The sequence below is a fragment of the Prunus dulcis genome, chromosome 6, assembly GCF_902201215.1.
Source record: "Prunus dulcis chromosome 6, ALMONDv2, whole genome shotgun sequence".
Taxonomy (NCBI): Eukaryota; Viridiplantae; Streptophyta; class Magnoliopsida; order Rosales; family Rosaceae; genus Prunus; species Prunus dulcis.
Window position 1 is genome coordinate 2,995,850 of NC_047655.1, and position 24,446 is coordinate 3,020,295.

A 24,446-nucleotide genomic window follows, 5' to 3' on the forward strand; every position below is an offset into this window, starting at 1 on the left:
TCTCTCACTTCCTCTACCCGTGGTTTGAACCCACCCCCCATCAACCCCAAGCATCATGCATTGCTTCCAAACAACGTTATGTGACTATGATAAGATGGGCTTTCAATTTTATATTTAAAGAGGTGTTTAAAAGGTTTTTAACAAATGGGCTAGGCCACAAGGAATTTGATATGTCCCTATCTTAAAACAATTTGGGTTCGTTTAAGAGCCCAATTTTTTGCATTTCAAGTCACTCTCTGATTTGGATTTGGATTTCCTTGCCCAAATTTAAGTGAAGGGGCGGCGACGCAACAAAGCAACACGACGTCGTTTTCATAAAACTGGCAGCTACGGTATAAATCACCACAATCATATCTAGCCGAGTCGGAATTGAACTTTCGTAAGCCCAACTCTATCTCTCCTCGCTCGTCTTCTCTACCTGAGCGAACGAAAAAGAATCGAAGCAAAGCGACCTAACTCTCAGAGCAACAATGGCAGGCTCCGCCATGGTGTTGGACCCGAAACCCTTACCGGAGCCACCAGCTTCGTTCCCCTCCATTAGATCGGACCTCCAGGCTTCGTCGGAGCAGCACCAGGCCTCCGACGAGGACGATCTCTACAGCCGCCTCAAATCCCTTCAGCGGCAACTCGAGTTCATCGACATCCAGGAGGAGTATGTCAAGGACGAGCAGAAGAACCTGAAGCGCGAGCTCCTTCGTGCCCAAGAAGAGGTCAAGAGGATCCAGTCGGTGCCTCTTGTCATCGGCCAGTTTATGGAGATGGTCGATCAGAACAATGGGATTGTGGGCTCCACTACGGGCTCCAATTACTATGTTAGGATTCTCAGCACCATTAATCGGGAGCTTCTCAAGCCTTCTGCTTCGGTCGCCTTGCATCGCCACTCCAATGCCCTTGTCGACGTTCTGCCTCCGGAGGCCGACTCCAGCATTTCGCTCCTCAGCCAGTCTGAGAAGCCCGACGTCACTTATTCTGTAAGTTACGCTCAATTAATTTGATTAGGGTTATGAAATTTAGGGTTTTTCATGTGTTTCGCCATCTTTCAAGAAACGGTCAATTGGAGTCAATAGACTGCTGTTAGGGTTTTGGGTTTGAGGAATTTAACGGTGTTGAGTGCCATGTGCTTCTTGAGGAGAAGCGTGGCTATAAATTGAACCATTCTGAAAAACTTGTCTTACTGGAGTCATATGATTGTTTTGAGAGTTAATTATATTTGTTCAATGGTCTTGATGTTAGGAGAAATGGAGTTTAGCCCAAAATTTTACCCGTTGCTCAAGTTTTAAGATTGAGAGCTAACTATATGAATGGACATTATGCTCAACTACTTTTGCCTTTACATCCCTAATTATGGATATTTAGGATTTAGAGAGTGTTTTAAAGTAAAATTCGATAGTGGTTCTTTTCCCCACTTGTGAATTTCTGATTTCTAGGTTTCTTATATTGAGATGGACTGCATAATACATGAATGATCCTATTTGACGGTTATCAAGCTTCTAACTAAGAAACACGTTTATTTTTCTGTTCTAATTTATTATTCCTTTATTGCAAAGAAGTGGTAATTATTGTTGTCTAAGCTAGTTAGGGCTACAGCTTGTTTCTCAGGATCAACCAATTTGGTTTAGTTCTTGGTTTTAGTGGTTTGTTAGTCAATCCAACCCAACCGGAATGCTATGAAATGTAATATGCATAGATTTTTAAAGGAATTTTATGTAATTTTATCATTGGGACATGTAACTTCAAGTTTTGGCCCAACCCCACCCTGATTTCAATGTTTAATGGTTGATGTATATTGCCTGTTACAACTATTTTCTTAAATTCACAATTGGGCATCCAATAATCGAATTTATCCAAGAACAACACTAATATAATAGTTTGAAGAGCATGGTCGTCAGACTGGCTCATCACACATTTATGTTACTTATATTGTATTTGATAGTCATACCTACATTAGTATTTGATTAAAATAGAATTATGTAGAAAAGGAAAAAGAATAAAAGAAAAGCAGTACTGAGCTGGAATAATGTGGGTTGGCTTGGTTCATATAATTAAGTAGTAGACTAGTACTATGGTTCGGTTGAGATCCCAATTCTCTAAGAACGAACTAAACCAATCTAAGTTGTCTCCATGTAGTAGAAGCAGGTTGCTATGGGTTTTTCTGTACTAAATGCAGAGTCAAGTTGGCTGTTTGGTGAAGTTTTTATACATTTGACTAATCTGTTTGGCATTTCCCTCCTCTGAGCTAAAAAGCCGTAGGTAGGTTGGATCTTTTCATAATATAATAATGTCAATGCCTTATTGTCTTTAATTTGTGTTGGTGTGTTAGGATATTGGAGGATGTGATATTCAGAAGCAAGAAATCCGTGAAGCAGTAGAACTGCCACTTACTCACCATGAGTTATACAAACAGATTGGTATAGACCCGCCACGTGGTGTGTTGCTCTATGGTCCACCTGGAACTGGTAAAACCATGTTAGCAAAGGCTGTTGCTAATCATACAACTGCTGCCTTCATTAGAGTTGTTGGTTCAGAATTTGTTCAGAAGTATTTGGGTGAGGTGAGATTTTCAGTTAGATTCATTTCTTTTATTTTTTGTACGTAATTTTATTTTTTACGTTCCACATATCCTATTATTTGTCGGAATAACAAATTCGGTGAGGCTAGCTAGTGTTGCAAGTATTTATTTTTTCCGGTTTTGGTGCTTTCCTGTTGCCTGACCCTCTGGGTTTAGATTTATTGACTGACTTTAGAAACATTATGATCACTTATTCTTATTTTCGTTTTGTATATCAAGGGTCCACGAATGGTTCGTGATGTTTTCCGTCTTGCCAAGGAGAATGCACCTGCAATCATTTTTATTGACGAGGTGGATGCTATTGCTACTGCTAGGTTTGATGCTCAAACTGGAGCTGACAGAGAAGTACAGAGAATCCTTATGGAGCTCCTCAATCAGGTAGGAATGCATATTTTGATCTTATTGGGTGAATTAAAACCGTAGTTCAACCAGAACTGGGACCTGCAATGCATCGATTTAGGGTTGGAGAAAATATTTCTGTAAATGAAAAAAGAGAAACCCTGCAATACATTCCTTTATTTTGTTGCCAATTATCTTAGTTGATTTGGGATTCATATTTTTTGCAGATGGATGGTTTCGACCAGACAGTAAATGTTAAGGTCATAATGGCAACTAATCGAGCAGACACATTGGATCCTGCACTTCTGCGTCCTGGAAGGCTTGATCGGAAGATTGAATTTCCTTTGCCTGATAGGAGGCAGAAAAGACTTGTTTTTCAGGTAAGTAACATTCAGAAAGCATCTTTCAATGAATCATTTATTTTTGGTAAATGTTAATTGTAAGCTGTGAGGTATTCCTTCAACCTCGTCATCATAAGATTTGTAACTTCCTCTGTCCATGCCATGTCATCTGTGTTAATGGATTTGTTACTTCCCCGCATGCTCCTTGTTGACAAAACCTGCCATCTGCTCCCTATATCTTCAGTTGTGGACAGCACAGGGGTTGGGCACCCCAAAGCACACACTATCTGAGTTTATCCTGTGCATCCTGTGTCTACCTCCTAGAGTGTTTAGTCATTATATGTTTTTTACATGAGCTTTGTATTTTTTTAATCTTTTCTCTTGTAATCATGATGTCTTACTCTTGTCGACTTTTATCGAGCTGTTGCAAGTAATTTAATGTCAACTTCCCTGTTTGTACTGCAGGTTTGCACTGCTAAAATGAACCTGGGTGATGAAGTGGACTTAGAAGATTATGTCTCTCGGCCAGATAAAATCAGTGCTGCTGAGGTGAGACATGAATTTTGTTTCAGTTCTGCTACCATAAGTTAAATCTTTTTACTGTTATGTTTACTTCTTCTCTATGCTTTAATTTTAAATGTTTAATTTATTTTTTGGGGGTGGGGGGCTTAAGTGTTAAAATATCTTTACAAATGCAAATCCAGTGCTGTTTCGTCTTTGTCTGAAGTTCTTGGTGAATCATGACATCTTATTTAGAACATTCATGGCATTAGGCTCATAGGTGTTTTATATGGGATGAATCCATATGCCAGGATTGGAGATGGCAACATTGTCAATTGGTTGGATTTAGAAATTATTTATGGTTGCTAACTGGGAACGGATAGGGGATCACCATAAAATTTGTTCCAACGGATTTGAATTTTGTCATTTCTGCCTTCATCTATAGTATCATATATTTTCTGTCCGCAGCTTTAAAAATACTGAGGCTTTGCTGGTGGTCTCATATTTTAATTTTTTTTATATTAAAATTGATCATTATACTAACGGTTACAACTGGATGGGTACGTACAGATTTCAGCTATATGTCAAGAAGCAGGAATGCATGCAGTTCGCAAGAACCGGTACGTCATACTCCCGAAGGACTTTGAGAAGGGTTACCAAATCAATGTGAAGAAGCCCGACACTGACTTTGAATTCTACAAATGATTGGTGCTTGAAGCTCATATGATAATGCCGTTGCTCGGGTTGCTGAAGGTCATTATCACGAAAGCCGCATCTGGAGATATGGTTTCTTTGAACAATTATATAGCCCAATGGAGGGGTTGTCTGTTAGGACATTCCAAGTTAATGCGGTGATGTATGATGCTGAGCCATGAAATGGTTTTATTTTCTAAAGATATTTTTCTTGTTGTCTATTAAATTTCTGGATGCGTTTTAGTTGGAGACTTGTTTAGGGAAACTGTAACAAAGTATACTGAAATTACTTTTCATTCTTACTGTTTGTAGTGATGCACAATTTGCTCGCTTGTTACTTGCTGTTCTGTTTCCTACTTTCTCAGCGCAGTTGCTTTACATATCAAGTTTGCCACATTCCCAAATTTTCTGTCAATGGCCTCTGGCCCATTGGGCCATTATCGTGGATACCTATTCGAAGCATGACTGAATTCATAAAACGAAAGAAAGGATTTAATTAGGGCTTTGTTGTTCCTTCTTCCATATTGATCAAAGTGATTTTCTGATCTATATTGATTCAGATCGTATTATCCTTATAGGTCCATCCAATTCCATCATTTGTGTGTTTATGTCTCCCTTTCGAACTTGGAAATTATTATTAATACGTATGATGTTAACTGTAACAAGTCATTGATAAGAATTTTGAAGTTCGGGAAGGGTGACATAAACACGATGGAATTGGATGGACGTATAGGTTAATACTCTGTTGTAAAATCATAATTGATCTGAACCATCCATAAAACGGATCAATATTCTCTAATCCGAATTAGAAATGTGCACAAACACACATATTACGTATCAATACTCTCTTCTTTTCCGATTAGAGCTAGCTAGCAGAGTCTTCTATTGTTAGGAGGGAAGACTAAAAAAGGAGGAGACAGGATGTCAAACAGCTTCAAAAAAAGTAGTTAGTATTTTCCTTCATCCCCTTTGATAGGTCATGATCAATTCATTACCCATGGCCCATGGGGACCCATTTTACCCGTCTGTTTGTTCAATATGGATCAGAAAATCTTGACCCAAAAATAGAAAGAAAAAAGAAAAGAGATCAGAAAATTAAATAAGAAATAACTGAGTTGCCAATGAGTATTTTCAAGTCCTATGCAACCCATTGGTCTGTTTTTTCTTTTTGGAAATAAAATAACTACCCATAATCATTTCTTCATCCTTGTAAGTTTCATGCTACCAACCAATGCTCCTCATACAAATATAAACAAAGCCAAAAGGTCCTACACTACCTAATTTATGGATCATGTCCTTGATTAGCATAATGATGCTGTAAAGTGGAAACAAAGATCTCATATTTATATTAAATTACAGGGCCCCTCCATGTGGCTTCAGAAAAATCAGAATTACAACCAGCAATTAGAAATACTTAATTAATTTCATGGTTTTCTTCTCTTGCATAATTTTTTTTTTCCTATTTTGGTAAAATTCAAATCTACTATCTTATTATATATCTATATATATATAAAGTAAATGGCATATATATAAAGCAAAAGGTAGAGAATGGTGAAACATTCAAAATACCAGAAAATGCCCTTGACTAATGCAAATATTAAGAATTGAAATTATTAATTAAATGAGGATAATATAGTAAATTCACACTTTTTTATATTTAAAGAAATTAAAATTAAAAGAAAAAATTTTATTTTTATGGAACACAACTACCCATTATTTTTTTTAATTTTAAAATAAATTTAAAATCTTAATATAAAAAAATCTCTCATAATTGCAGAAGCAGAAGCTTGTGCAAAAAGACTAGTTATATTAAATGAATCTCCCAATACCCTTTTCTTTCTCTTTATCTCTTTCAAATGTTGGGTATGTATGTATGTGTAAACTTGTATACTCTATATCAAATGTTTGGGGCCACATGTTGCCAATTGTCGCAACCCACTCATTAGTAAGTCAGCTCTCACTCTCTCTGTCATGGGCCTTCCGAGAATTAGAGTATTTGCCACTACTGTGTGTCATGGCATGGCATCTTTTGAGATCTGGAGCTTTTCATTGATTGCACGCTCAACAATTCTCACCTCTCCCTTTCTGCCTCGATAAACATTTGTGTGCAATTGAGGTAGCACTATTTGGCTGTGATAATAATTTTTTCATTTGATATAGTGTGATGAGTCGAGAATAACAAAACAATGTTATCCTTTTTTTATATAAGTTTTTCTGCTCTAACTCTCTCCCAAGATCAATCATTTTTCAAGTTGAGAGCTTCAAGATAATATATATGATTTACATTAATTGTACATTATTAGCTCTTAGAACATTAATGGGGTTCTCTGCCAAGCTGGGAGAGAATGAGACTAAAGACCAGTTGATAATTTAAAACAATGTTTTTGATCGGATGAACAAATTTACTAACTAAAATATTCATGTGGCCTTGTCTATTATGTTGTGTTTTAGTACATAATAAAACACCTTTGAATATTGCATGTGAAACCAACATAATAAATACAAATTGGAGCATATATATCAGGTTCAGGGTCATACTATTTAATGTAGCTTTCCAAAGTCATGCTGTTTTTCCCTATTTACTAACAGAAGTAGTTGTTGTAGACAATATTTTAGGAGATCCATCTAGAAAACTCTTCTTCCTCAGCTAACCCATGAACGACATGGATGTTTAATCATGAAACTTTTGAGAAAAGCTGATACTGAGGCATCATGATGAGAAGAATGGTTAAAACTTCTCATTCATGGATTTCTTATTTTGGGATTATCTAGTAGTTGCAAGGTTAGCTTGCCTTGGAGGATTTAAGCCATGCAGGTACAATTTAATCATGGTTTTTTGAATATAATCCATTTGAAGTTTTGACTGACCAAAAGTGAAGAGAAAAAAGGACTAAAAAGAAAGAAAAAAACTTCAGAATATATACAATGTGATTACAATGTAAACTTGGGAATATAAGTTATTTGCTCACTCTTATTTAAGTTCCAATTTTGAGAAGGTAAAGTGCCCTTTTTCATGTGAGATCAATAATTTTTTGGATTTTTTTTACTTGGCATGGGATCTAGATGAGCATGCAGATGATGCAGCAGATCTAAATCTAATAATGGTAGGTTGAGGGTGGTTGGCAATAAAATAAAAAAGGTGGAGGAGTGGTTGGATCAAGCTCTCTCTCTCTCTCTCCAGTCCAACTCTACCTAGCCAGTACCAACAGCTCATGAGTATATTATTGAAGGGGGTGGGGGGAATCCTCTGTCTCATTAGCTTGAGCATTTGGTCATTTCTTATCTTAGCTCAGCCTCATCATCCTCAACCTCAGAATGACATTAATACATACCTACCAGATACCAAGATGGTTAAGCTTATTAAAAGTTCCCAAAGATGAACCGAAATTGGGTACTTGGGTAGGTTTCAATTTCCAATTTTTGAAAGTAAACATAAATGGTATTGATGTATGTGTGAATGTGGGGAAAAACTTGTATGTATGTATGTGGAATGCACAGATTGTATCCCAAATTAATTATGCACTGTCATATTGAAAACTCAAAACACGTAACAGTGTGTGTGATTGATTTGAGATATCGTCAGTTGCAATCCCAACGTTAATGCAGTTCAAAATTTTGAAAACCCCTCAGCAGTCTGCAGCAGTAAACTTCATTGACTAAAATTCACCCGTTCCCACAGGGCAATGATGAAGCAAAAGAAGGAAGCTGCTGCTGCTTGCTGCCACTGGCAATGGAGAGCTGCAGGTTTGGCCTAACAATATGGGAATTTGAAAATTGAAAGTTGAAATGAAACACCAACTACTTTTTCGGCCACAATGAGCCATTCTGATACCCTGAGGGACAATTAAATGATTGAAGCCCAGTCAAGGGTCCCCAACTACAGTGAGCTTCTCCTTTGACAAGCTTGTGTTGACAGCCACACAACAAGAACGTATATCTTTTAGTCTTCTGCTACATGAAAACCAAGAAAATGTGTTTTGGTAAAAAAAAAAAAAAGAAGAAAACTTTCAAATTTCGGAAACCGATAATCACTCATAAATCATACGTATTAAATAAATTCAAGTAATTTTTTTATTTTTGAGGAATCGAACTTAATGTGTAAGGTACAATTCATTCCTCTCATTCTTCTGTCACAACAAGACCATCCTGCATTAAACTAATAAGTATCTTTAGTCAAACCCAAATATTTATTTATTTATTTATAACCAAACCCATAATTCATTGAGTGATGGAATTGCATGCATAATAATAATCTGCATTTTCTTTTTTCTTTTGTTTTTTTGTTGTCAATTTCGTTGTCCTTGGCATGATAGTAATTTGTGCAGAAAACAAAGACTGAAGTCTGAAACTGAAGAATTTAATTGCTGAGGAAAGCAGCCAAAACGTAAATAACAACAAACGTGCTTAACCGCAACACTAAGACACATATTAATATATTATATTTTCCGACCAAAAAAAATAGATACATAAAATATTGTGTGTGTATCTAGCCAAAATAAAACCAGCAAATACCTCTCTCTCTCTCTCTCTCTCAGTAGAGTGAGGCTCACAGCTCATACAACAAAGGGCAGTGCAGTCCTCTTCGTCTTCCTTTTTCCTCTAATTTATTAATTTTTCTTCTTTGCCCTTTCCCTTCTTCTTTTTCCTTTTCTACTTTAATAATTCAAACCCAAAAAATTTCTTTTCTTTTTCATCTCCAAAAACCAACTTTCTCTTTCTCATTTTTTTTCTGGTAAGAAATTAGAAATACTATTCCTGCCTGCTTCTCCTAACTCATTTATCAGTTAAAATCATGCTTAATTCCCACCAAATTCTCAAAAGTCTCAGGCTTGTTGTCCTTCCTTGTACCCACATTTCTGCTAAGTGCTAACCCAAGGGAAATTTCTAATGCCTGGATCTGAAGCTTTTCACTTCAAGGAAGGAGCTTTACCCCCTGCTATTCAGCTCAGGCAGCCCAGCTCTCACTGCATTCTTCGCTGCAAACTGCAGGTTACCATCTTCACCTTTTTCAATTGCTTACAGATCTGTCTTGTAATTGTTGCCGTTGTAACGAGTGTTTTGGACTCTGACAGTGTCTGGAACTTTAAATTTTCTCCTCTCCTTGGATGAATGCCTTAATGCTAGTTCTTAGACTTGATTTCTATTCAACCCATTAAAGCTTTCTCAGTTTTATTCATTCATTATTACTAGAATTAATTTGTTGAATTCGGTCAATGTGCTTGAGTAAACCCACTTTCTTGTAACGGTTATATTAGGATTAATTTTGGTAAAGTTCATTTCTTTAACTTCTCCATATTGTTGTTAAACCACTCTGAGTTATCAGTCTGTTATCCATGATTCTGCTCATTTAGTCATGTTGTATAAGAAATTAGTTTATACAGCAGTGTATGAAAGGGGCTTAACCTTTCTCACTCACTTGTGTATAGTGCATATACATTACTGGACTGAAGGAAATAATAGTTGTAACTCCCAACGGATATGTACTCAATTTTGACTTTACATTGTTTTCTCATTTAAGGGAAAAGGAAGCATGTTTCTTTTTAGTTTTTCTGCTCTAAATTTGCAATCTAGAATCAAGGCAACAGTGAATGGAAGTACATTTCATAATTTGACAATTATCATTATCATTTGGTGTTTACTGTTCTCCCCTGCTATTATGCATGCAAAAAGTTTGTCACTTTTCCTTCTTAATATATGAATGCCTTGCATTATTGGCTACCTGATCTTGATTTGTGGTTTTTGTGCTGAACCAGGAGATTGTGAGCCCTCCAAGGATTACATTTTGATTTCTCTAGTCACTTTCAAAGACTTTAGTCCAAACAACTCCCCATGAAGTCCTGTCCCTTTTCAGTTATTCCTTTCCTTTTTTCCATTGTCATTCTTCTTCCCCTTGTTTTCTCTGACCTGCATTCTGATAAGCAAGCCCTTCTTGACTTTGCTGCTGCTGTTCCCCATCGTCGCAACCTAACTTGGAACCCTGCTTCCCCAGTCTGCACATCCTGGGTTGGCATCACTTGCAATCTAAATGGCACCCGGGTGACTGCCCTCCGACTTCCTGGAGTTGGACTTGTGGGCTCTGTCCCATCAAACACGGTTGGTAGGCTAGATGCCCTTCGGATTCTTAGCCTTCGATCCAATCTCCTCCGTGGTAACCTTCCTTCCGATATTACCTCCCTTCCTGTACTCCAGAATCTGTACCTCCAACATAACAACTTCTCTGGTGATATTCCGGCCTCCTTTTCTCTTCAGCTCAATGTTTTGGATCTATCATTTAATTCCTTCAGTGGCAAAATTCCACAAATATTACATAATTTGACACAACTCACAGGATTGAACCTCCAGAACAACAACCTCTCTGGACCCATACCTGATCTCAACCAACCCAGCCTCAAGCGTCTAAATTTAAGCTACAACCATCTTAATGGCTCTATCCCTTCATCCCTTCAAAGATTTTCCAATTCATCCTTTGTGGGAAACTCACTTTTATGTGGAGCACCTCTTAAAGCTTGCTCCCTCATCCTTCCTCCGCCACCTCCTACTCACAATCCACCACCACCAGTAGTTCCTCAGAAACGAAGCTCCAAAAAGAAGCTGAAGTTGGGAGTTATCATTGCCATCGCTGCTGGAGGGTCTGTTCTGCTGTTGCTGTTAGGCCTTATCATAGTTCTCTGGTGTTTAAAGAAAAAAGATAGTGGAGGAACTGGTGTATTGAAAGGAAAGGCTTCTAGTGGTGGAAGGAGTGAGAAGCCTAAGGAGGATTTTGGAAGTGGGGTGCAAGAACCTGAGAAGAACAAACTCGTTTTCTTTGAAGGTTGTTCTTACAATTTTGATCTTGATGATTTGTTGAGGGCTTCTGCTGAAGTGTTGGGAAAGGGGAGTTATGGCACAGCATACAAGGCCGTCTTGGAGGAAGCAACAACAGTGGTAGTCAAAAGGTTGAAGGAAGTGGTCGTTGGGAAGAAGGATTTTGAACAGCAAATGGAGGTTGTGGGAAGAGTTGGACAGCACACAAATGTTGTTCCACTCCGTGCTTATTATTACTCAAAGGATGAGAAGCTTCTAGTTTATGACTACATCTCAAATGGGAGCTTATCTGCTCTTTTGCATGGTATGCATGCCACTGCCACTGCTCTTTATTTAATTTTTTCCTTCTATTTTATCTCTTTCATGGGGTGGGGGTCCCGGGTTGTGTAGTAAATTGAAGTCAACTTCCTAAATGTCAGTCTGAAGTCATGTTAAACTTTTAAAAATTAATTGATGGAAACAAGGGGATATTGAGGGTGGGGGCAGTAGATAGTCAAGGAGTTTACGCAGAATGTGGTCATTCTTCTGGGTATGTAGACACTCATGAGAATAAACACACTGCCTTAATATCTGTAAGTGAGAAATGTATGTGCATATCTAAGAGAGAATGCAGGTAATTACCATGACGAGTACCATAGTTTCTGTAGAATACTGGTGAAAAACATAACGTTTAAAGAAAGAGTTGTTTCACACTTGGAAGTGTATTAGCTCGTGCACCTAGTCGAGTATCATGTTTGATAATGATGTTGCGTTGGGATTTTAGTTATAATTACATGCTTTACAACTTGTATGTTTTTATTCATGAACTATTTTGTTGCAGTTAAGGTGGCTCCCTCCCATGCTCCCCTTTTTCTCTTTACAGCTTCTTGTTAGCTTCTTCTATCCTTTACTGAAAGTCCTTGACATGATTTTCATTTTAATCTGAACGACTATGTAAGCCTTGTTTTGACCTCATATGCCTAATGGTTTTCTAAGTCTTATTTCATATTGGAGGAGGCAATGCCGTATGCCACTCTTCAGTCAGAGTGTTACTGATACTGAAAGCTACCTGTTCTTTAATGCCATTTACAAAGAATGCATATTACTTTTCCTGATTGTATTTTTTCTGCTGGGTGGTAAAAAAAAAATGCTTATGGAGATGCATATTAAAAGACCAGTTACTGTTCTTCTTGTTCTCTCCGTTACCAATATAAATACAAAGTATCTTTCCCTTTCCTGAGATTGGAACATGCGGAAACTCCAAAATTCAAAACCCTTTTCAGTTAACTGAGCTAGGGAAAGAAGTTTGCTACTTATTGATATTCAACTTTTTTTGGGTAAGGATTTTTCATTCTTTTTGTAGGACAACCTATTCAGAGTCGCCTTTATAGAAAATTCAGCTGTCTATTGAAGCGTTGTGTTCTGCACCACACTCACTTTTTATTGAATCTGATGGCAGGAAACAGGGGAGGCGGTAGAACTGCATTAGACTGGGACTCCAGGATAAAGATTGCCCTTGGAACTGCAAGAGGAATCGCTCACATCCATTCCATGGGTGGTCCAAAATTCACTCACGGAAATATCAAGTCCACAAATGTCCTCCTCAGCCAAGATCTTGATGGGTGCATCTCTGATGTTGGCCTGACTCCTCTCATGAATGTTCCTGCCACTACTCGGAGTGCAGGCTATCGAGCTCCAGAGGTGATTGAAACCCGCAAGCACTCTCATAAATCAGATGTGTATAGCTTTGGCGTAGTCCTCCTTGAGATGCTGACTGGAAAAGCTCCTCTCCAGTCACCAGGGCGTGATGATATGGTTGATCTCCCTCGGTGGGTCCAGTCTGTTGTCAGGGAGGAATGGACTGCTGAGGTTTTTGATGTTGAGCTGATGAGGTACCAAAACATTGAAGAAGAAATGGTGCAAATGTTGCAAATTGCAATGGCATGCGTGGCAAAGGTGCCAGACATGCGACCTAACATGGAAGAAGTTGTTAGAATGATTGAAGAAATCCGGCAATCTGACTCAGAGAACCGGCCATCTTCCGAAGAGAATAAATCAAAGGACTCAAATGTGCAGACTCCTTGACCACCACCAAAACTTGTTGCTTTTTCCACTCATCAGGTTCTGAGAAATTCATATATTAGTTCCTCTTCTGATTAGGGAAGCATAATAGAACTTTTCCTTTATGTACATGCCTCCTAAGGTTTTCCCAAGCATTATTCAATTACATGCATGGCTTTGTAGAGTGGGAATCAATCCAATTGTGCCATTTTTCCTAGGTAGTAGTCAGGTGGGTTTTTTTTTAAGTTTCTTGATTTGTTGCAATTTGTATTTTAACCTAAGGAATTAATTGATGATCTTCATTAATTCAAGAGCTTTCTCTAACTTTTTTGTTATATATCCTAATCCTATAATCACACTTTAATCACTATTGGTTAAGACTATAACAAGTTGATTATGAAAGTTAAATGCGTGCTTGTCATAATTCTGTGACAGCTAATATGGTCAGAAACTGTGGTCTTTTGGTAGAAGAAATTCTGACGGACGTCCACCTCTCTAGACCCTTGAAAGTAGGAGACTATATAAACCTATTTGGGGTGGCATTTCAAGCCTAGCCATCCCAGTTTCCGATATGCCAACTTCAATTTACTGTATATAGATTGTGGTCCTCCTAGAGTTTCCCAACTAAGAAAACTATGGTCCATCTCAATGCATGAGATATTTCAAAACTCTCTTATCACCATTATCGTCGCTGTCCCTCCGTGATCAGGCTAGGAGGTGTGCTAGCTAGAGAGCTCCAACAATGTCAGACGGCTTAGGTTCATCCTTGCCTCCACCTCCTGGCCACAACCAATCGAAGGCCAGCAGTGCACGACATGTCGCCTTCTCTGAAACCTCTGCACCATCAGCTCCCAGCAAGGCCCATGATCAAGCCATCCATTTTGTTCCTGACCTTGATGATGAGCACCCCAAACGCTTTCGTCCAGGCTGCTACGCCTGCTGCGCATGGGGTTGCTTGTTCTTCTTTGCCTTCATACTGCTTGCTCTCATTGTTGGTTTCATATTCGTGGCTATCTTCCAATCCTATCTGCCTCAAATCCACATCCGAAGGTTCAACGCCACAACCATCAACTTCGCTCAAGCCAACAAAGATTTGGGCGTGAAGGGAAAAGTTGATTTTCTTGTGGAGTTTTTTAACAAGAATGAGAAAACTGAGCTCAGATATGGCGCCTTCAAGATCACTGCTTCATCTGCGCACGTCCAGCTAGGTAAGACTGAGTTTCCTGAGTTTAGACAGGGCCAAAAAAACACAAAATCTCTGAACGGAACCATCACGGTTAAACTTTCTGGGGTTGATAAAGAAGACGCAGATCAGCTCAAAACCGACATAAAAAATAGGGAAGTAACTCTGAATTTGGCAATAACCGGCAGTGTTAGCTTCCCTATTGGAGGAGTTTGGTTTAAGAGCGTTCCCATCATATCAAACTGCGATGCCAAGCAAAGGGAAGTTGATTTTGGAAACAAGGCCAAATGTGACTATAGGATTATTGCCATAAAGTAAAATCCTCATTGATATCTCTCTCCATCCGCGTAGAAAATGCTTTAGAACCCTATTTTTTTCTCAACTTTCTCACATGATCCTGAAGTCTGTATACGTACGAGCTGCATGTATTCAATACGAGAGAAAGAGTTGAGAAAAAAAAAGAAAGTTAGGGTTATATAGAGCTGCATGTATTCAATACGAGAGAAAGAGTTGAGAAAAAAAAAAAAAAAAGCTAGGGTTATATAGCGTATGTTGTCTGAGACAGATTCAATGGGCTGCAGGACAATAGCTGCCAATAGTGTTAGATGAGGGAATTGGTTTGAGCCATCATCATAATCATGTCCATTGCATAAAAGATTTTATTGTTTGTTATGTATCATGTGGAATGTTTACAAACTTTTCCCTTTCTTTTTTTTTGCGTGCCTTTCCAATTGCTCCATCTTTCTTTAATGTGGAGAAAGTTGTGGAGAATCAATAAACATCTCAAGATTTTGAATACTCTTCATAATCAAAATACTCATAATTGCAATCTTTACATGTCTTCAATCGACATTCAAAGCGCACACACAATATGCAGCACTTTCTGTAATAATTTCGTTGCCTAGTTTTTTTTTTTTTTTTTTTTCCTTTCTAAATTTCATGATTTCCAATTCACCAATTGCTTTTGAACCTCGAATTATGAGATGTCACCATTCTAACATCGAAAGGACATGCAAACTAACTAAATTACAATACAATGCACATTAAAAAAAATGTTCACAGGTTTGTACAATTAAGTGTGACACTCAACCAACTTGATAAATTATTTAGTTTCATAACATAGAGTATCATCGCCTTAAGAAAAAAAAATTGTTTTCACAAACAATTTACGCTATTATCAATATAATCATGCAATAAGCCCATAAAACCAAACTAAATTATTTATCAATTAGTTCTTAGTTTAGCATGATTTATTTTTAAAAAATTTGGAATAATTTAATTTCCTTTTATGCAGGGGTCGATTTGGGAGCGTAAAATAACTTTTCTACTTGGCATTGTATTATTGATCAAGAATAACAAAACAGTGTTATCCCCTTACAAATACCTTTTTTTTTTTGGCCATGATTGAGTGGATAAGCCAGAGTTAGGCTGAGGGGTATTGATAGTGGCCCACACATCTAATGGTTGTATTGATAATGGCCCTTGGATGGGTCCAATCTACACCCTACGGTACACGCCTAATTGAATACGGGGTGGGGCCCACACATCCAGGGACCCGATTACAAAATTTAACGGAGAATGTGGTCACGGATAAAATTAACGTCTCTCACTCAGGGACTCCGTAGCAAAGACAAAAAAAGGGTGGGGGCATATGGAGTAAGGGTGTTGTAATAAGGACGTGGATCGTACGCCAAGTTGGAATATAAAATAGAAAATTCTAGAAACAAAGCTTTTTCCTTTTTCTTATTTCTTATCTTTTTATATATAAAAATACAAAATATATTTCGGAATTTTACCCTTCTCAGCCCCTCACGAAGTCTCTGATTCTGTCAAATACAAGTTCACAATCTCCTGGTATTTGCCTTTCTCATCCCATTCTCTGTAATTATTGTTGTTGTTTTTTCATTATTTATATGATCTGGGGTTTCTCTGCTGATCTCGGATCGGCGTCTGTTTTACGAATAGGGTTTGGTTTTGGGAAATTTGGGTGTCGTTTTGGTCTTGTTTAGGCTCACGATCTGGGGTTGATTCGATTGTTTTCTGGGTCTTCAGGTTGTCTTTGTGCGGTTGTGTGTTGCCATGGCGTCAAAACGCATCTTGAAGGAGCTTAAGGATTTGCAGAAAGACCCTCCTACCTCATGCAGTGCTGGTATTTGCTCCTTTCCCTTTTCCACAATCCCTTGCATGGTTTCTGTCTCAGACTTGTAAATGTTTATTTAAATTTGTATTAAGATTGTAGAAAGTATTAATTGCAGCTAATTAACTGGTTAATTTTAAGGCTTTCAACCCTTTTCAGCCCACGATGTTTAGCATAAGCATGGCCCTTTTGATCCTTTAAAGAGGAAAAAACTGAAAATAATGTTCAAATATTGTGAGTTGTTGAATGGCATATTTGTGGATGGCCCAATCGAGAGCAACACCTCTAATCTAAGGAGGAGGTTGTCTCGGGCTCAAATTCAAACCCCCATCCCCTAATGTTTAACTGATCGAAGATGGTAGCATATTTGCACTTTAATGAGTTTCCAGTTGTCTAGTGTGCTTGCTAATGCATCTTAGCTTTCTCAGATATGTATATTTTGATCACTATTTATTTTGAGGTTGATATAGAAGCTTTTCTTTGGGTGTACCTTTTAATGGGTTATAGGTCCCGTGGCCGAGGACATGTTCCATTGGCAAGCAACAATTATGGGGCCTGCTGACAGCCCATATGCAGGTGGTGTTTTTCTAGTTTCAATTCATTTCCCTCCAGATTATCCATTCAAGCCTCCAAAGGTAAAAAAGAAGCAAAACCTTACCCTTTTGTTTCTATAGAATTTGTAGTTGTCTCATTCCTCCATACGATACGATAAAATGAAGTATGAGCTGTGTGTGACATAGAATGGCTAAAATGGACACTGCATCAGTGTTTAATAAAAGGGATAAAGTTTTCTGTTATTTAGTTGATGTGCTTAGGTGATTGTATCAAACTGCTCTCTGCAGATTAAATGATAATTCTGTCAATGGCAACCTGTGTATATTATCTCTGAAATTGTAATATGTGTGAGAACTTACTGAGAAGTAAGATGCTCCCCCTTCCCCCTCCCCTCCAAAACCAATAATCTGATTTTGTGGTGGGTTGGCATGGGTGTGTGAACAAGAATCCCCATAGAGTATTTGGTCCTGTGTATCAGTCTTGATAATTACTCATCTGTGTTGAACATCTATATTAACGTTTTCTTTTATTCAAAATTGATATTCATATAAATTTAACAAAAGTGATGACGTGTTTCATTGGTGCTCTACCTTTAAATCAAACTTTATAAGGTTATGAGAATTATGTGTTCCCTTAGTTTGTGATATTTGTAGGTGTTGTCTTAGAATGATTTTAGAGTTGCACGATAAAAAGCCGATTCTTGTAAGATCATCTCACTAAGCGGGCAATTCAATGTCGTGCTTTGTTTTGGTCGTTTTCATGTTTTGAGGTGATTTATTTTTGGACAGTTTATAATGTAGAGGCTAACCAGAGTTACATTTCAGGTTGCATTTAGGACCAAGGTATTCCACCCAAACATTAATAGTAACGGAAGTATATGTCTTGATATTCTTAAAGAACAATGGAGTCCGGCACTTACCATTTCCAAGGTTTGTGTAGCTATTTTAGTTTTTCGTTTGTGATTACAAGAGGTCTTGCTTCAGTCCTCTTATCAGATTAAAATGATATGTCCTTTGACTCATCCTAATAATCCTACTTTTCACTCCCCATCTTGTTGCATCTTCTGACTTGCCATTGGTGGTGCGGCACATGCAACTCTAACAAGATGGGTGTGAGGGTTACACATAGCAACGTAACATGGTATGCCCAAAGTAGGATTAGATGGAGTTAATATTACATCATTTTAATCTGATAAAAGGACAGAAGCCAGCTCCATTACAAGATAGCAGTTAGAAGAACAGCCAATTTGTTTTGATATATAGGTTATAATGGTCATTCAATAAATTTGTGTTCAGGTGCTGTTATCCATATGCTCTCTGTTGACGGACCCCAACCCCGATGATCCACTTGTCCCTGAAATTGCACACATGTACAAGACTGATAGGGCAAAGTATGAAGCCACTGCCCGCAGTTGGACACAGAAGTATGCCATGGGGTAAAATTGGAGATTCCCAGCATTTGTAAAAGGATGCAAATGCATGAATTCCCTCTCCTCTTAAGTAAACATTGGAAAAATTGAAAATTTCTTTGTCATTTGTGGAACTTAAAATTGATGAAGGAACTAGTTCTCATTGTGTGAATATTCATTTGGGGGCATTGGAGATGGGAAGGAAAAAAAACAACTGTAATGTATTGTTGCTATGTTGTTATTAAGCGAATGGTTTGTTTGTTGATCTACTACCCTTAAAATGATTAAAGAAATAATGTTTTGAGGGCAGGATTGCAGAGATTGCTTATATCGGTTAGCAAATGCTTTCCCCTCAGAAGATCACCGAGGGAAGACACATCCTAAAAGCAAAATACATAATAGTACGTATCGTATGAAGGTTCGAAAGATGTATTTTGTTACAGATTGATGAATTGTGTGGTAACATACAACAAATTGGCCATCTTTTTCACTGGTTTTGTCCTTGTTTATTCTTGTAGGATAGTTATTGGCTTTCTTTTTCACTGGTTTTGTCCTTGTTTCTTCTTATATAAAGTATCAACTAGCTGTGTAGGTGGTTGGACTTTGCTTTTGAGTCTTGTTCTAGTCTATTTATGGTAAATTTTGTTGCATATAACAGTATATGCAAAGCTTCTTTTTATAGCCATTTTATTATGAAAGGAACGTAGTATTTATCTTTTATATGAAAAAAAATCTCTTTAAATATATATATTTTTCTTTTTCTTTTTGCTTGGTCGAAAATCTCTTCAACATAGGGGTCTCGATCATTAGTAGCTATAATCCCATACATGTGAATTGGATGCGAATGCGTCACACCAATGGATGGCTCATGCCGAAACAATGCAATGTTTGGCAACGAGTGATGTGCTCTGTTTTGAATTTTGAGGTTTAAAACCACGTGGCCTTGTGGTTTGAATTGTCGCTCCGTTAATTGCCCAAGTTTGGCGGTATTGAAATCTCTGATTCTTAATGGGTTTTGTTGTATTATGCATATTCTAATTATCTAATACAAGGGGAAGGAGCAGTTAGGTAAGTCATACTTGATTTAAAGAATAAGTCAAGGAGAGAAGAAGGAAGATGATAAGGAATTGAACATATGACCTCGGGAGAAAAATCGTATTAATTTCTTTTTTAGGCCATCGTAGTAACCCTTTTTAAGTGTGTAATATAATAACATTTGAGGGAAAATAATAAAAATTTGATTAACTTATCGCTTGGTTGACAAGCAACGAAGGTGGTCACTGCAACCGCCCTAAATCCTTTTTATTCCAACTCTAGTTGTACATGATTGATCGCTCTTGCTCCACGTGGTTGATTGATGGACTGGGGTCTGTTGCCTTTGCTTCTTGCCCAAGCATTAACCAACTCTAGCAAAATTTTCAACGTTATTTGAGTGGCTTATTTTATTTAAATCAAATTACTGTGTAATGCCATTTCTCATTCTGCAACTCCCATTTGACAAATTTCCTTTTTCTATGTATTGTATTTTGACTGAACCCAATCCCTCGCTTAAAATAATCCCATGGCTGCACCCACCTTTGCAAAATAGACTATCACAATTTATTCTAGGCAGTGATTTTTTATTTATTTATTTTAAAGGTAATGTAATGAATGGACCAACTTAGGTTTGAAGGAGTCAAGAAGAAATAAAAATTGGGTCCAGCTGATATTTCGATGGCTGATCATGACATGCCCTGGCATGCACCTATTAGGAGAGGAACTGCGACAGTAAAAAGTAAAACATCTTCCCAAATCCTAGGTGGAAAGAAAGCATCTGGAAGAGAAAAAAGGTGTTCCTCCCAGCGTGCTTTTGAGGACACAACATACACACAGACAGTAAAAAGGCAGAGAAAAAGAGCTACGTACAACTGCGTGGTCGGTTTTACCAACATGTAAATTAAAATTTGGTTTAATCACAATTGTTGGTCCGGCTATCGTGACAATATTTCAAATCAATAATGCATATTATACGTGATTCATTTAATATACCGTCTCAGTGATATATCCATTGTAAATTTTGAGCTCATTTAATCATCTGAGTCGAGACCAATGGACAAAATTATTGTATACAATCTGTTTTTTCAGTAGCATTTTAATCTTTTGTGAGAAAAGTGTCGTATTGTATGCACCATTTATGGGTCTCTACCGACAATATAGACAGGACCATGTTGGGTGAACTCTAGTGTGCTTAAATTACAAAGATGGACTAAAAGAAAGAAAGACATAATTAAAAAGAGGGTCTACTGTTTTAGATCTAATTGATTCAAAAGATGGGGAAGAAAAATCAAGGGGGAGGGACGACTTGGGCAATTTGTGACCGTCAAGGGGGCTGGCTTTCTTTTGGTGGAATAAACGTAACGAGAGTTGGGGGCTGGGGAAGAGAGCAGAAGAGGGCAACTGACACGTCAATAGAGGCAGCTGGAGGCAGGTTTCCCGCTTTATACTCCCCGACATGACTCATGACCCATGACCCGCTCATAACACTCACTCAAGAGAAAATTATATATATATTACCCATTTCGAATAAATAATATTAAACAATTGACTTGTTATTCGCACTTTCATTTGTCATTTCCACAAAAAAAATAATTGATATTTCTTTTATTTCTTTTGTTACGTAATACTTTATTTTAATTTATAATCGCTACATATTACGTGATGAGAAAGATATTAAGAAAGAATGCATGCACTAGAATTAATACATTTCTCTAAAATTTATATACCTTATAGTTGTACTCGACTAAATAACTCCTCTAATCGGATATTCGGTATAAAATTAAAGACACCTCAAACCGAACAGAAGAATCATTGATTAACAAAGACTAGTTTAGCAAAGCTATGTGCCACACGTTTAACATTACAACCTTAGCATCATCATCGCTCAAGCAAAGGAAACAAAGCAGAGATGATTTCGGAAAAGATAAGTGTAAAAAAACAGCAGTAAAGTTGAGAAATTAAAGCTAAGATAAGAGAGTGAGGTTGATGTATTAATTACTCAAATACTAAGTCCACTCCCACTCTTATGTATCCAATGACTCCATGCACTATATATACCCGTGACCCTTCCCATTCCTCTCCGTTTTCCTCCTGTTCTCCACTTCTCTCTCTCTCTCTCTCTCTCTTCCCAAACCTGCAAAGGGGTTTTAGTACGGTTTCTTATCTGCCAAAAGCCCCTTCTAGCTAGCTGGCTAGGCGCTCCTCCTCCCGTACTCTTCGCAGGTCTCTGCTTCTTCTTTTCCATCACCTTATTTCTTTCCTCTTCGATCCACTCTGAAATCACCCTTCTATAAAAGTTCAGATTCCACCTAAAACCTCACTCAGTACAAACAACTCACTGGTACAGTGGTACAGTTTGTTCTGTATATGCTTCTTGATGTCTCTCAAGAACAAACCTACATCTCCAATTTCATTTCCTCTCCCTCAAAACCCATGACAAGCTTCCAAACCATCTCGTCCGTAAACCCCATGGTCAAATTTTCGGAGCAAGTAACCACCATGACCAAGCTCATCACCCACGAAAACCAAAACTCGCCTGTGAACCCGACCCATCTCCCACCAAAGCTCGTCCGGATCATACTCACAGACGCCGACGCCACCGACTCCTCCAGCGACGAAGAAGACAGCGGCGTACGCAGAGTCAAACGACATGTCAGACAGATCAGCCTCGAGCTCTGTTCACCTTCCTCCTCCTCCTCCCCTTCTTCTTCTTCTTCTTCATTTTCTTCGGGTCATTCCAAACGGCTCAGAAAAGACCAACGACCCACCAAGAAACTCGGGTCGAGGTCGCCGGGATCCGACCAGACTCGGCTGAACAAGTTCCGAGGAGTCCGCCGGCGACCATGGGGCCGATGGGCCGCGGAGATCCGTGACCCGAGCCTGAGAAAACGGGTCTGGCTCGGAACATTCGACACGGCGGAGGAAGCTGCCACTGTTTACGACAGAGCCGCAGTGTTGCTCAAAGGTCCTGACGCCGTCACCAACTTTCCTAACGCCGCTATGACGGAAGCCAAGGTCGTTACTGACGTGGTGGTCCCGGCGGCGGAGGAGAGCTACGGGTGCGGATCACCTACGCCCAACGAGGCTGCCACATCGCCAACTTCCGTTCTCCGGTACGACGAGTTAACGCCGTTCGACGGTTTCAGTTACGGCGAGGTGGACGCCTTTGGGTTCGATATCGACCTGCCATTAAGCCTGCCCGATATTATGTTGTCGAATAATAACAACTTTGCTCACGACGAGTTCGGCGAGTTTGACGTCAACGATTTCTGGGTTGACGTCATATGCTAAATTCACCAGGCACGCTCACACGTGTCGGATTCCACTGAAACACGTGGGTGCGAAGGAGTATTTTGTAATTTCGGCAGAACTGTGCGGGGTGAGTATTGTGACGTGGCATAGTAGGACTGGGAGGGGAAGCTGAGTGTATAATGTAGAATTACCAAAATGCCCAATTAATTTTGGCTAGTCAAACTACGGAGTGTTATTATATGAGTAAAGCCGATTTTATCTAATTATATTCGGCGATTTTGTGATTTTTTTTCTTTTCTTTTTTCTATTTATAAAAATATTGGTGTTTAATTGTAATTAAAAAAGAGTATTAATTTATTTGATATTGTCAATGAGAATTTAGAAGCTTGGAGACTTTTGGGGTGGGAAGAAATCATAAATGAAGGAGTGCTTTGATTCCTTGGACATCACGCCTAGCGTTGAAAAGCAAAAGGCATAATTATTATTACTGATTTCGGCTAAATTAAATATTAAAATGGAGAAGAATATCTAATATGCTTTGTTGTAAATAATATTAAAAAAATCCAATGAATTTTCTTTCTAATTCTTTGCCTTTGGCCTTCGCTTCGGCTTTGGCTGTCACTGTTTATAGTGGCACACTTGGAGGGATGCTCAATACTTTTTGACACGTGTTCAAAACGGGCTGCTTTCACGTAGCAAACTGGTAAGGAGTTTGGATTTTGTCGGATATCCTTGCTGGGCTCCATCAAATATGATATAAAATAAACACTATTAAATAAGACGACAATATCCAATCTCATCGCTTTTTCTCTTTTTTGTTTTTTCTTTCTTTTATCTAAATTGCTTTGTTTTTGTTGATAATGTCATTATTCTGCAAAGATAATTTTGTAGTGGGTTCACAATAAGGTGAACCCATGAAACCTTTTTTTTTGTGTCCATAACAAAAAGAATCCATTTTATAAATGAATCGTTGCGAGTTGTATCGATTTCTATTTATAGATATTTGTGAAATTTATTGTGAGATTCACATATATCTACAGTCAGATTTCATTCAGATTAGATGTACACAACTGATCATAAAATTCATATGAAACATTCACATGAAAATCATCGGCATAATATATGAATTTCACCCTATTATTATACTGCGCTTGAAGACTCTTTCAACACAAAGTTGACGTTAAAATATATTTATCATAAAATAAGATACATAAATAGAAAGGCTGAAATTCCATATAAGGTATGGGATCACTAAGTAAGCTGAGCTCCATCAAGAATCCTAATCTATCTTATTACATTTACTGTTGAAATGGAGAAATACAAGAACCAAGTAGGCTAGTGTGTGGGCCAGTGGGGTCCACATTGAACCGGTGGCTAGTGACTAGTGGTTAATAATCATAGCTGAGGCTCTGGGCCCACACCAATGCATCATGATGGTATTTCAAATGGACCTGGTACAATTGCATAAAACAACCAACGTGGCTACCGGCGGCTGCAAAGTTGGAATTTGAATTCGCCAATTCAAGGGGAATGGATGACGGGAATGAAGATTTTATTTTCTTTAGATCATACAAGCTATAGTTAAATTA

General features: G+C 38.2%; 5 protein-coding genes across 5 annotated transcripts; all 5 read left to right on the top strand.

Annotated features, from left to right (window-relative positions):
* The first annotated feature begins 308 nt into the window (after positions 1–308).
* Positions 309–4,799, top strand: LOC117629657 (26S proteasome regulatory subunit 6B homolog). Its single transcript, XM_034362224.1, has 6 exons — positions 309–971; positions 2,321–2,551; positions 2,789–2,947; positions 3,136–3,288; positions 3,715–3,798; positions 4,321–4,799. Exons 1-6 carry the CDS (start codon positions 471–473, stop codon positions 4,453–4,455), a joined length of 1,263 nt encoding a protein of 420 aa, XP_034218115.1. The 5' UTR covers positions 309–470; the 3' UTR covers positions 4,456–4,799.
* Positions 4,800–8,957: 4,158 nt separating this feature from the next.
* On the top strand, positions 8,958–13,611 carry LOC117629658 (probable inactive receptor kinase At5g58300). The gene is made up of 3 exons (XM_034362225.1): positions 8,958–9,432; positions 10,197–11,551; positions 12,686–13,611. Exons 2-3 carry the CDS (start codon positions 10,273–10,275, stop codon positions 13,309–13,311), a joined length of 1,905 nt encoding a protein of 634 aa, XP_034218116.1. The 5' UTR covers positions 8,958–9,432; positions 10,197–10,272; the 3' UTR covers positions 13,312–13,611.
* Positions 13,612–14,029: 418 nt separating this feature from the next.
* LOC117629683 lies at positions 14,030–14,788 on the top strand. The gene has a single exon (XM_034362250.1). The coding sequence runs from the start codon at positions 14,030–14,032 to the stop codon at positions 14,786–14,788; it is 759 nt and encodes a 252-aa protein (XP_034218141.1).
* A 1,394-nt stretch (positions 14,789–16,182) lies between these two features.
* Positions 16,183–18,879, top strand: LOC117629659 (ubiquitin-conjugating enzyme E2-17 kDa). The gene is made up of 5 exons (XM_034362226.1): positions 16,183–16,324; positions 16,523–16,619; positions 17,115–17,242; positions 17,987–18,091; positions 18,458–18,879. The coding sequence occupies exons 2-5, from the start codon at positions 16,550–16,552 to the stop codon at positions 18,599–18,601; spliced, it is 447 nt and encodes a 148-aa protein (XP_034218117.1). The 5' UTR covers positions 16,183–16,324; positions 16,523–16,549; the 3' UTR covers positions 18,602–18,879.
* Positions 18,880–21,693: 2,814 nt separating this feature from the next.
* LOC117629661 (pathogenesis-related genes transcriptional activator PTI6-like) lies at positions 21,694–23,229 on the top strand. Its single transcript, XM_034362227.1, has one exon. It carries the CDS (start codon positions 21,973–21,975, stop codon positions 22,894–22,896), a length of 924 nt encoding a protein of 307 aa, XP_034218118.1. The 5' UTR covers positions 21,694–21,972; the 3' UTR covers positions 22,897–23,229.
* The last annotated feature ends 1,217 nt before the right edge of the window (positions 23,230–24,446 follow it).